This window comes from Chelmon rostratus, chromosome 8, assembly GCF_017976325.1.
Source record: "Chelmon rostratus isolate fCheRos1 chromosome 8, fCheRos1.pri, whole genome shotgun sequence".
NCBI classification, from domain to species: Eukaryota; Metazoa; Chordata; class Actinopteri; order Chaetodontiformes; family Chaetodontidae; genus Chelmon; species Chelmon rostratus.
In genome coordinates, this window is record NC_055665.1 from 17,377,326 (window position 1) to 17,391,067 (window position 13,742).

At 43.4% G+C, this 13,742-nt stretch overlaps 1 protein-coding gene across 1 annotated transcript in view; it reads left to right on the plus strand.

The window, feature by feature from the left end:
- The window catches only part of znf407 (zinc finger protein 407), a 141,862-nt gene that overhangs the window by 58,147 nt on the left and 69,973 nt on the right, over positions 1-13,742 (plus strand). Inside the window, exon 5 of the mRNA XM_041942545.1 lies at positions 4,553-4,627. Within this exon, the coding sequence (XP_041798479.1) occupies positions 4,553-4,627 (75 nt within the window). The remainder of the gene's footprint in view (positions 1-4,552; positions 4,628-13,742) is intronic.

Here is a 13,742-nt window from a genome sequence, read left to right on the forward strand (position 1 = left end):
AGATCATTGTCAAATTACTTGTAATGCCTTTGTAAAAAAATAAATGATCATTTGTGTCTGGCAAGTGTTTCTAAATTAAGACCCCATTTCCCATAAATCCTGTTGCTTTGTTGGCCACTTGGCCCTGCATTAAAAGAGGATGAGGATATAGAAAGTCACTGAAGTCATAAACAGAAAGGAAAGAACTGGGGAAGACAGAAAAGATAGATAGAAATAGGAGGTGAGGCAAAGCAATGTAAGACAGGAAGGAAGTGCGGAAGGAAGGGAGTAGAAAAAGAAGTGTTAGCAGAGAGGTGGATGGGAGGAGGTAATATTGATACAAGTGGTAGGAGAAATAGAAGATGGAAGTGAAGAGAGATGGAGGAAGCTGAGATGGCAGACGAGATGGAAGGAGGAGGGTGCAGAGGGGAGCTACCTGCTGCTGATGGCAGTCAGAGTCAGTGAGGGATGGAGGGCGATCCAGCTGTGACATTAAAGCAGCAGGTGGAGGCCATCATTAGGACTGGCACAGGAGGCTGGATGAGCCCACACACACTCATTTCTTTGGGGCCCAGCGGACCACCGGAGAGTGTGTGTGCATGTGTGTGCTTCCCCTCAAAAAGAGCTGAAGCATAGTCCCATAACTTCAGAGCTCATCCCCACCTCCCGCTTTCATCTTTCCCTCATGGAGGTCCTGTTCTTCCTCGGGTTGAGTGGTCCGTACATCTGGTATCTCCCTTGTAATGGTTTTTAATTTACCTTTTAACCAATTAAAATACAGACATTTATTTGATTTTCAGCCTAATTTTTCACCTCATATCTTTTTCTGTGTTGCATTCACGTTGCTGGGGTGCACAGCAGGCAGCAAACTAAAAGTTCACTTGTTTTCAAAGGAAAAACGATTAAGAAATTGTGCCAACTTTTGTCTTCTCCAACCATAATTAGGACAACACAGCTGTTTAAAAATCCAAAATATGTGCTCTGCCTTTGTCCAACTGCATCTTTTCTGATTTAATCTTCTTGTATTTTATTGTAGTATGTTGGAGAAAATAAGTTTGCTTTTGGTAATGTGCTCCATTTACCCAGTATGGAGATTTGCATTAAAGTTCATTAAAAATTTAAAAGTGAAATGACTGAAAGTGAACAGTCACATACGTACATACAGATGTGTTATTGTGTCCAGGGACTTGTCCAATCAAAGACATATTGATAGTAGCACCTATTTGACACTGAACCAGACATTCCAGTCCCTCTAAACCATCGCATGTCCACATTACTTGTTTGCAATGTGAACATGTGTTTGGTGACATTTCCCATCCATGACATTCTTGTACTTGATGTCATCTCAACAATATGAGTGCAGAGATGTCAGAATTAAGCGACCTTTCAAAGTTGATTGTCAAAACCCAAAGAAACCAGAAAGTAACTCGTGCAAAAGTTGGCAAAGTATGTCATGTCTGACCTGGCTCTCCCCCAGCATGCCTTGTGCATAGCTCTCGGGAAGGGGTGTGCGTGATTTGAGGGATGGTGGGCTACGGTACGTCTAAGCCGAGTGTTGCTCCGGGCCTTTTCTTAGATCTTCCATTCCTTCCGGACCTGTAGATGGGCCTATCCAGGAACACCATTAGGCAAATGAAGTTGTTTGTATCAAATATTGACATGTTATCTCTTCATCATCAGGCAGCGGGAGGGAAGAGAGAGAGAAAGATTGTAACTGTGGGTAATTGAGCCGTGTCTCCCCTGCTTATCGGTAAAGCTCCGGCACGTCACGGACCTAACGAGCTGTGGCGCGCCGATTAGTCTGAAGGGAAAGTCGAACGTGAAACACCAGAGCCTCCGTCTTTCTCTTTCTTTTTTTTTTTTCATATCTGCAATGGATATTATGAGCCTCCCTGGAGGGCAAAGGCACAGCCTTATTAGTTCAATTCATGGGGGGGAAGAGAATTGATATGGATGAATGGCATGTTAAAGTATCCCTTTGTTACAATAACCATCAAGGCTGATGGTTCGGGCTGATGATGCAGCCCAAGGCAGCAGGACGACAAGCTGAGGCCTTGACCTGGATGGCAGAGGATGCACACACACCAAGGGCAGGGGGCTGATTACACACTGCCTTAAACAAATGGATTTGCCCCTTTAACATTTAGATATGGGATATTTCTGTGTGTTGGTGTGGGTGTGTGGGTGGGTGTGTGTGTGTGCGCACATGCATGAGAGATAGGCTACTTGTGGATGTCTGTTTTTGTGAGTAAGGACTGTCATTTGGCTGACTTTGTATCAGTATACACTGTGTGTGTGTGTGTGTGTGTGTGTGTGCGCGTGTGCATTTTATCTCAACATTATCAGGAATGGTAGTTTGGGCGTATTAGATAATCATATGGTGAATAGCTAATTGTGAATGTGTTATCATCACCATTTGTGTGCTTAGTGGGTATTCATATTTTTCCATTTGTGCCTAGCTATTTGCGGTTGTGCATACTGTTATTGTGCATTTCTGTGAATATTAACACCCATTTGTGTGTGTATGTGTGTGTGTGTTTGCGTTTGTGTGCAGCCTGTGCCAGGTGCCTCCACAGGGCATTACCCATCTTGCACTCGTGCCACTCTGAGAATAATCCAGTAAAAAATAGGCGAGATGAGAATCTCACAACATGCCAGTTTGATTTGTACCCCTCGCTATCAAAGAATGCTAATTAAAATCATATTTTGCATATGTCTTGTCTTTCATGCGCATATGCAAATTGCCCCTGTTGCCTTTCAGCACTCTGTAATTAGGTTTATGAAGGACAGCTGTAATACATAATTAACAGAAATGTTTGCAAGCTCTTTTTTCTCCACGTCTAAACACGACAACTTAAACAAGCATGCGTGAAGTGTTCCAAGGCTGTGCTTTTCTCTCAAATATATTGATTAATTCTTTTACCCCCACCCTCTCAGAAATATCTTAATTATGCTGTTTGTTTATTTATAGATGATGCCGTCAGTCAGCGGCGCTTCCAGTGGGCCAGAGGAGCTCAGCATTTTGATCTTGCCATTCTCCCTGATTGGAGTATACAAGATTTAGTCATACGCTCACTCCTAGTTTAACTCCAAGGCAGCATTCTGGACGGCTGGATGGATTGAGTTAGAGAGGATTGAGAGAATGCAGAGTGATGATAGCGAGGCAAAACTGTGGAACATGTTTGAATATTTATATGGTGGTCTTAGTTAGCGTCTGCCTCAGGGGCCTCCATGACGGACGGGACTCTGGGGCCACGATGGGATGGAGGACACAGCTGTGTGTGTGTGTGTGTGTGTGTGTGTGTGCATCCAGACGGCTGACACAGCGACATAAATGGTGAAATAATTATGCTTTTGCTTTATGAAAGACTGACTCCTAAAGTTAGAAGGGAAGCTTCAGAAACAGGCTTTGGCCGGAGAGAAAACAGAATAATGATCTCCTTGGAAGAAAGAGAGAAGTGAAAAGCTCCAGAGAAGAGGAAATGGGAGGAGCGACACGGAGGAGGAACCCGAGCGTGTGCAGTGACGGTGCCAACCGCATGACTGTCGGTTCAACTCCCTCGGCCCCTTTCATGTAGCTCCATCCTCAGCTCTCAGATGTGGTCATTGTCTCTCAGTTGCACAATAATGGGAAGTGATGGGTGCTAAATGAAAAGGCCAGGGGATGAAAACACTGGTGAAGCAGCCGGGATGTCAGAGTAGTTAGTCCTGTCATCCGTTCATTATGTTTTCATATGCTGTTTAGGAGACACGGTAAACTCAGGGCCCTCGACAAAGTCAGGACATTGTGGTCACTGTTGACTTATGGTACCCCGGTATTTTTGACTGTGTGTGCGTGCAACTGCGAGCACTGTAGATACATTTGCATTTGAATCCTTGCACGTGTGTGTGTATTTGTTTGACAAACTGATGTTCAACATGTGGAACCCTTTTCCTACTTTCTCGTTCTACTGTCTGACCAAAAAGGTGCCTGTAAAACAAACATGCTCAAACTTTCTACTCCTCCCGTGGTGCAAAGTTTTCTTTTAAATTTGTGTCTGGTTTGCTAGTCTGTCCTCTGTTAACAGAACAATAGATTTTCCAGCCCAAAACCTGTTTGTGACAGATTGTATTTAAAACTCCGTGTCACATGGGGTTTCCTGGGAAAAGTCTAGGAATGTAAGAGAACGATGGATTTGTGTTTGAAAGGAAAGAAAAGTGAAAAAGCAGAAAAATAACTAAAACAAAGACACGGCATCTTTTTCGCTCAATGCTGGAAACGGTGACAAACAGAAAATGTGCTCATATCCAGCTTGAGCCTTACTTGAAGAAGTACGCATGATTGCAGAGGCTGTCTTCCAGTGCTCACATCTCCTTGTGTTTTGTCCCACCCTCTCTCTTGTTCAGGCACATATGTACCGTCATGATGCATTTATGGTTCAGCTTTATTTGAAATAAACAGCAGACCAGCACACTTGAAGTGAACCCATCCCTTTCAAACTCACCTTCTGTACCTTAAATTCAATTGCATGTCTCGCATTGTAGCTTGATGTTGCTCTCTGACTGACCCATGTTCTTTGTGTGTGTGTTACAGATGGGCCTTTGTGATGAAGAAACACCTCAGCACCCACCTGCTGGGAAAACATGGGGTTGGACAGCGTAAAGAGAGGTAAAGAAATTAAATGCCGCATGCAGCACTACATATCATAATCTGCCTCTCAGTCAAAAAGAAAACATACGTTGTAGAAATTAATTCTATTAGATTTATATTCATGAAAGGGAGAATTAGATTCAGATATGTTTTGACTGTGGAGAATTGTAGCTTGTTTTCATGAGACTAAAGTGAGAGATACAGCAGGCAATTAATTCTACATTTTGGAGGATGACTCTTGCAACCCCTATGGAGGCCTGCAAGCTTTTAAGCAGAAAGTCCCCACTAATTACAGTAAATTTCAAGTTAAATATAACTTGAGATCCTGCCTTTCCCTAATGAGTTAAATGGCTTTCACTCATTTCGTCTGTCTCTGTCTCTTGCTCGCATCCCTTTTTTCTGTCAAACTTTATCTGGCTCCCTCCCTCATCTTACTTTCTGCTCTCCCTCTTGAATTAAGGATGAATGATGTTTCTTTTACCATTTTTGTCTACGAATGGGAGTGTGTGTGTTTCCTGTGTATGTGTAATGTCTCCCGCTTGGCCCTGTCTATCAGAAGCAGAGCCCTGCTGTCAGTGTGTGCGCGATGCCTATGTGTGTGAAAAAGAAAGATGAGGAGATGAAGTTGTGAAGCCCACTCCCCCCCCCCTCCGCCCGCCCCTACCCTGACAAGCCAAAACGAGACGTTAAACACCTCTCAATCTGTCAAGCGAGCTGCTAAAATAGAAACAGACCCGCTTTTTCATTACTACGCAACTAAATTGATACTTTTGACAACGTGTGGTATTAGATATGACAAGTGGCTTCAGATATGGAAGTAAGCAGCCCGACCAGATGCCTCTCCATCTCTCAGACATTATTAACGAAATTCCTACCGTCAGCTGTTCATCTGGATTAGATGGAAACAAATCCTCATATCCTCAACTGCTTCCAGTTTCTGTTTCATCCACATTCTTCACATCTGTGACCTACCGGGTGCAGCCACAGTTTTCTGCTGTTTGCCACCAGGCTGACCGACCAGGGACTTGAGCCGACATGTAAAGGAAAGAACAAAAGCAAACCAAGGGGAAAAGAAAACAACAGAAAACAGAAACAACTTTTGTTTCCTTTTTTTTTTTGCTTTTCTAAAGATGGACGGGTCAAATATTATTTTCCCCTTCGACAGAGCAGATGCCTCTCCTGTTAACGGTGGCTAACAACCTTTAGGTAACCCTCTATCTTAACAAACTGTAAAGAAAAAAAAAAAAAAGATGAACAAGATCACGATTGAGAGAAATTAAGAGAAAGAGGTCAGTGTGATTACTTAGAGGCCAACTGGCACTTCCTCAGGCATCGGTTGGCTCAGGAGGTGAATAAGCTGCAGTTGCTGCATCTCATTTGTAAACCTGCGCAGCAGTAGTACTGAAGTCTGTGTGAATGATTTTACTTTTTAAGCACTTTTGACAGGACATACATGTGGGGTATCCTGTAGAACATGTTTCACGTTGAAAGACTATTCATCGAATGCCATTAAAATACAAATTTAATAGATGACTAGACGTCTTTTTACCTGCAAATCCCTCTACCACACATACTGGGTTGTTCTTTTATCAACTGCTCAAACAATAACCTTCAATTTTGGAAGCAGAGTGTAAAATCCACAAGCAGTCTGCATCATGAAATCAATTAAACTTTTATTCAACTCCATTAAATCCTCATGTTTGCATAATTAGTGGCACGCCTAAAATGGACCGCCGAAGACCGGTGTCTGCCTGCAGTGCGCCGCTGCTCCCATGCTAGCTGGGCTGGGTAGACTCTGCATGTGCCTCCAGGCCCTAACTTCATTTTTACTACGGCACGTGTTTCAGATTTTTATTACATGATGTATTTTACCTGATTACAATGGAAAAAAATGATTGATGTGCGAGCTTTGAGACTGACTAACTTTCACATTAACACCAGCCTACCAATCTGTCAGACCACGCTGACCATGATCAATCCAAACATTTCTGTAAGTACAACACATAAATCAGCCAGTGGATTAGTCTCACAAGTGGATCCTTGCTAATTTGAAAATGCAGCTCATCTAAAAAATGCTGTTTTTGCCAAACCCAGCGAAACCACTGATTTTAGTATAAACAGCAGAGCGTTTTGATGACAACAAGGACGCCGCTTGGATTGAATCGACCGGTCGGTAAAAAAATTCCCGTCTCTTGCTGCACAAAAAGGACCTTTTGTGCTCATTACTTTCATAATGGAAGGTGGCAACACTGCCAAGGTCATACAGGACACGCACACATTCACACACAAGGATACTAGGGACAAATGAAGCTGTAAGGTCTGTGTGTTACCTGATAGTGTTTAGCTCAGTGTGTGTTTTTGCCAAAAACAACTCCAGTCACTCTGCTCACCCATAAAACATTTTGCCACACAACATCCTTATATCAAAGACACATATGCACTACATGTTAAGTCACTGTATGTTAATGCACACTCGTGTAAACTTGCCTAGTTCTGTTTATGCACATAAATACACAACCTGCACGCTCCTATTCCTGCTGTCATCAAAAAATAATTCTTCCATCCCTTGTTCTCTCTCGTTCTTTTTATTCAACTCATTCATACCCAGTTAAACACATGCGTACTTTACACACACATGCACACACTCTCGCTTGCATGTGCACTCAGAGGGAGGACGGCCACAAGGTTTGTTCTATTTAAACCTGTAAAACACGGTGTCATCATTTTTCTGACAGTCCTGCAGACAGAATTTATCTCATCATTAATTAACCATCATATTTCCAACACAGTGCAGCTTAATTAGCACAAGGTCATTGGGGAGGGCTTATTAAGTGGAACAAATTTGGGCAAGTGTAAGAGAGGAGGCAGAGGACGGAGGAGAGGGAGGAGAGAGAGACAGAGAGAGAGAGAGAGGTGGGATGACAAAGAGGTAGGCAGAGAAGATTAAAGAAAGAAAGGAGGAAAGAAGAGAAGGAAGTGGGTGTGTGTGTGTGTGTGTGTGTGTGTGTGTGTGTGTGTGTGTGTGTGTGTGTGTGTGTGTGTGGTGTGTGTGTCTGTGTGTGTGTGTGTAAAAGTGGTTTGGTCCGACGTGACAGTGCTGGCTCAAAGATTGATAACTGCACCGGTTTTTGAAAGCCCAGACCTGGAGACTAGGACAGGAGCTGAGGGAGAAGAGAGACAGGGTGAGGGAAAGGATGGGGAAACTGTGTGTGTGTGTCTGTGTGTGTGTAGGGGGGTATCTGAACCGGCAACTGGGGACCAGTGAGGGAGGGGGTGGGTTGAGAGGCAATGGGGGTTGTGGGGGGAGCCAATTGCAAACATATGCTGGCTGGCAGGCGGTGGAGAGATGGATTGCAGTGGGACAGTGTCAGAGAAGCAGTTTCATCACCATCTCTACGGCCCTGTTCACCTGGTATTTTTAGAACACTAGGGAGATCTGTTAGTCAATGGAAGAAAGGAGGAGGAGCAGGAGGAGGAAGAGACTTGACTAGCTGTAGGTAACGCCAGGCTCCACTTAGCCAAATCCGTCTGGGGCCTCAAACGCCAAGTTATTTTGGGTGGGCATCTGTGAGGAGTCCCACCGGTTTGGGTTTCAGAAGGCTGGTAGAGCTGATGATATTTGGTATCAGTATCCTGTTTTGGTCAATCAGCCTAAACTTTGTTGATCCACATGGTGAAATCTGTCCCCGTTTGACCTTTTTCTGACTAGAAAGTAGCAGTGAGCAGCCTTAGCCCAACACCTCGGGGCTAATTCCTAAAAGAATAACACATGATTGAGTTGAAAGTAAAATGCACCAGTTTAGTCGGCCGTAAACATGGCTGTATGAAGAACTTTAGCTTTAGCCTATACACTCTGCGGGAAAAAGAAAATTACGTTCTTCTATTTGGCTTCAAACATGCACATTTTCTTGACATTTGGAGTCTACTTTCAGCTTACCATGCATGTTTTTTAGTGCTAAAGAAAAGCAGGAAGACCATGTGAAAAACAGTTTATTTCATCGTGTATATCTTCAACTGAGGAAAAATCTGTTTTGTCCACACCTCTATGTGTGTTTTGTTACAGCAGTTCCCACTAATGAGCGTAGTGGGTAATGATGGTCAGCACTGGTCAGATCTGGCTTTAAATAAAAGGCTAACATTAGCCCTATGTATTGTTATAATCCCAGTGGGGGATCGGAGGGGAGGATGGGTGAGATGACAGAGTCCAACAGTCTGACAGGTTCTGGGTGTGAGAGAGAGAGGAGGTGGGGAGGGGGGAGAGAGGCAGAGAGAGCTGAACTGTTATAAAGTGACACAACTGGGTCTTCGTCTCAGTCACACCACCACTCCTCACTGCAGGCACTGAGCGGAGATGAGGGTTTTTGTCCTTTTGTCTGCCTGCGTGTGTGTGCTTTCTCACAGATGCATGCTTCCGAGGACCTCGTGTCCTCGCAAGTTGACAGAAAGCGAGCCGCGTGTTGTCTGACTGTAAAGGCTCGCAGTGATCTCAAAAGGTTTTTATTGTTACATTTTGCACTACAGCTCAGAATTATAATAAGAAGTTGTCAGTTCTGTTATCACCCACTTGTAATGTCGTACTGAGTTGAATTATCCTCTTCCCTCAATGCATTTTCATCTGAATATATAATCTCCCTTATTTAGTTAATGGATGCACGGTCTGAGCCAGCCTAGTGGGAAAAGGGTTGTATAGTCTCCAGAATCTGTACAAGTATTCCCGCTAGTTTGATTTTATTGATTTTGATTGAGTGTGCACATGAAGAATGCTTTTTTCGTGGTTATTCACAGGAGAACAATAGAGTTATCTTTATTGTGAAACAGGAAGACGATACAACCATCATTTTTGAATGTGTGGCTTTAACTACAGCGGAGAATAACTGCCCCCGAGAAGGAACGTGGAATAAGTTGCGTATCGCTTCTTTTGAGTAACAGCCCACTTTCTTTATATGACCAAAACTGATGTCTATGAAATCACATTTGTCCATCAGTGCATATGTGTGTCAATGATTCTCTTCCTTCTCTATCATCGCCAAAAACACCACGTATTTCACCACACAGTTAGATTTTTATTTCACTACTTCATATTTTGTTGTAATTTACCATCTTAACATCATTGTCAGTCTGTGTTCCCTGTTGTTACGGAGGGTCTGCAGGCACCTAAACCAACACTTCAGTAACAGGGGAGTGGCTCGAGAACATGATTGACAGCAGCGACCTTGCCTCAATTGCTTGTAATTAGTTCTTTAAAAACAGGGCGCCAAAAGACAACTGACCTGTCTTGCATACCTGTTTTCATAGGTAATTGTTAAAACGCCTGCCATTTTCATGCTTGTAATAATAAACTCCTTGAACTAATACACTCATCACTCTTGAAACAGGAGTGCTGACAACCCAAAAGAAAGATATATTTGTTTAAGTCGGATGGAAAAAAAAAAAAAAAAAGGCTGATACAAGCAGCTGGGGAGAATGTTTTCAGCGTTTTGGAGATCTAATTGCTAAAATCTGCTCAGTGTTTTGCAGTGCAGTCGCTGGTTCTTCAACAGCGTTACTGTATGTCTGAGCCAAGTAAGCGGGCGCTAAAATCCCTCAGAAGAAAACAGAAAACCAGGTGAAAAGGCATGAACACAGATCCAGAAATAGCTAGCATGATGCATGCAGCGCAGGTGTGATGACTCACAAAATGAAGACAGGGATATTTAGAGCATCCGTTTTCACATGACTGCAGTCAGGAGATTGTAAAAAGATTGTTTTTTGAAAAAAAAGTTTCTTGCTTTGGATTGACAGCAGTAAATACATGTAGTTTAGATTTTGTTTAATCTTTATTTGTGTCCCTACATTTTTCAAGTTTGTCATTTACAGTCAGTTTTTCATGTCTGGCATGGTAGAATAAGTAAATATGCATAGTTTCAGATGTGAACAGCTATGTGCTCACATTAAAAAGGTTTACATTTTGCACCACGTCTATTTCTGCCTGTTCACATGGCAGAGTTGATATATATATACGTTGCTCCGGTCAGTCACATCGCTGTGCCAGGGGCCGAGCACGGCTGAGCGGGCATCTGGCTTTGCAGTGCCGGGCTCTGGGCTTGCAGCCGCGTCCCAGCATGCCGTGCAGCGTGGCCATATTGCCCCGGCACAGAGGCCTGGGACTGTCCATGCTTGACGGGTAGAGTAGGGGCGGAAGAGCCCTGCCTGGAGCCAGCATGGTGGCAATATGGACCACACGGAGCAGGCAGGGGTCAAGTCACACCAAAACCACAAGCCAGTGTGTGTGCAGGGCCTGTGTGTGTGTGAGGGAGAAAGAGAAAGAGAGTTAGCAGTGTGATTGGGAGATAAAGAGTAGATAAAGACAACCCCTAATTCATTAGAATAAATCCTTTCCCTTAATTATTGATAATGAATCTGCTCTTTAATCTTTCTCTTTCTTCCTTCCCTTATCTGCCTGTGTCAGCACTTTGTCTCTCTGGCTTGGTGTTGGGTGGTAAAGGCCTAGTTTTCAGCTACCCAAGGGCAGCAGTCAATAACATCCCGTGCTGCTGGTACTGTAAGCAGGGATGTGATTAGCAGCACAGAGAAGCACAGAAAAATATTCACTTGAAAGTGTTCAAGGATGTGTCGACGCGCTGTGGCATATATTCAAATAGCCTTAAATCCTGCATGAAATGAAGTGAAATCAGTTTTTCTTGTTTTCTTTACAAGCAAAGCTCAAGTCAATGTCAAGTCAAACCTACTGCAACAGTACGGAATGAACCAGAGTCTGCTCACCATAACCACTGACCAGCATACGGTCGGTTGGTTGGACCGTTTCCGTGTGCTTGCTCTCACGAAGCTCCATTTCCCAGAGGTCTGTGCAGCTCACGTAGTCCCGGCGTGGTACTGGCAAGGCCTCAGCGACCCCTAGCTCACCTTTGTGTTTGCTGGCTGCTTGTTTGAACAGGAGCCAGCGGACAGCGCCTCGCTGTTTACCCTACTCAATATTTCATGGAGAATGAACACTCGCAGAATGAGGGATCGCGTTAATATTGCTGTTAAAATTAAGCGATAATTAAAATTTGTTAGTTTAAAAGCCATTGCAGTCTATAAAAGTTTGATTACTGGAAAATTAGGTGCATTAAGTTTTTATGGGTTGGCCTGTGCTATCGCTTGGGAACGATTTTTATGCACTTGTCATGGGCATATGGTGCAGAATTGTGGGAGTGTGCTTGTGTGTGTTTGTGTGCAGGGGGGCTGGGAGGGAAGCATGTTGGTTCTCTGAAAAGCTGACACACTTTAATTCTAAAATGTCCACCCCTGTGGTCTTACTCATCATTACTTAAAGCGCAGTACTAGCATAGCCTGGTAGCTGCAACTGTGACAAAATGCCAATTATAAATCTGAGCCTGTGTCTCGGAGAAGAGAGGTCAGAGGTCACGCACGTCTTAGCTGCTTTATGGTCGTGTCGTTTGGCCAGTGATGTCACATCAGCACCTACCGAGGCTGCGTGTTGTTGTTGGTCACTCAAGCCTCTAGCTCCGTGATGCAGGGGTGCAGCAGGGTCCTATTTTCTCCTATTACTAATAGTAATGTTAGTTAGCAGTTGACAGCTCGTCCCAGAGTCGGAAACCACTCGTCATGTCAGAGCAGCGTGACCTTGACTCGTGGAATAAATCTGGAGCAGTAGTTTGTCTTCTCATAGCAGCGTCTACCTCATCTCAGTAGTACAGCTCCAACAGTCCCTCCAGCTTTTGAAGTTTTTCTTCCCCTAAGAATGATGTCACCCGCCGTTGAAACCCAAGTGACATTACTCAACCAGACAAGAACGGAGAATGTGCACAGTTCACCTTCATATTCATTTCACATCCTGTGGCACAAAACCAGGCAGTTATGCAGTGACACAATTGTGCGGCTAACTGTTGACAGTGGTTGGACATTATGCACAGTGGGACTGTGGAAAAACTGGGCTGTTGCCAGCCTGTTTTTCTTTTCTATTGAAACATCAGACTGTCATGGCAGAAATGGATGTTGCCAGGCATCACTAATGAGCCAATTAATCAATGAATTAGCTGAGCAGCGATTAAATTAATGCGAGCTGGACGGGCAAGCGGCAGTCGTGGATATATCCTGGGGAAGGTGATTAACACACACACAGAACAGGCAGCGATCAACAAGGCCACTATTAAGTTGGACAACTTCCTGAACTTTTCTCTTTTTGGCTAAATATAGAACAGCTTAATTCATTTTATTTTATGTGGATGAGAAATATTATCATATTTTCCAGTGTCTACATTGCAACGCTAATATGCTGTGGAACTCAAGAGAGCCTGATTTTTGTTTTATTTTTTGTATTTCTGCCGGCCTTTCAGGACTATCTTCTAAACTAATACCACAAATAATCAATAAATATACACTTTGACACCATGTGTTTTTTATTTCATAGATAAATAATGTAGCATAATACTCACCTGTGACCGCATAAGTTAGATATTAAAATATTCAAGATATACGCAAAACAATTGCATGACACAATTGGAATAATTTCCTTCTTAAGAAAGCTTTCCTAAATATTTGTATTTTTTTCTTACAATGTTGCATTTATATTAAAACAGTTAAATAGAAGAGGATGGGATTTACAGGGATCACACATCATGGCATTTTGATATATGTCATATGTCATAATAAAATCTTTTAAGTCCTCATATATCCCAAAAAGTTGTCTGTATGTGAGACAGAGCAACTGTAGCAATCATTTCTGGTGAAATTAAACTATTCCCCATGTTACGGAGGTCCCTCTTTGTGCCCCCTCAAGGAAACCTGCTGGTACTCCAAACTCCGTGACATAACCCACTCCCTTGTTTATTGCATGAATCAACATCTATACGTGTGACGCACAGCAAGCAGTTCTGTGTCTTCTGTTATGTGATGTACCCCAGCGGGCTGTGTGTGTGGTTCCATCTGTTGGACGTCATATGAGGTTGATTCATCACAGTTTAGGACAGTGGTTCCCAAAGTGGGGTCTGAGGCCCATGCAGCGGACAGTCTTGAGCAGGCTGTTAGAAGTTTCCAGCAAAATGAGGAACAGTCTCGCTTCAGTGCAGTATAATTCACTGGGAATGAGTCCATTTAGTGAATGTACCAGAATAACTATAGCAACTGTGTG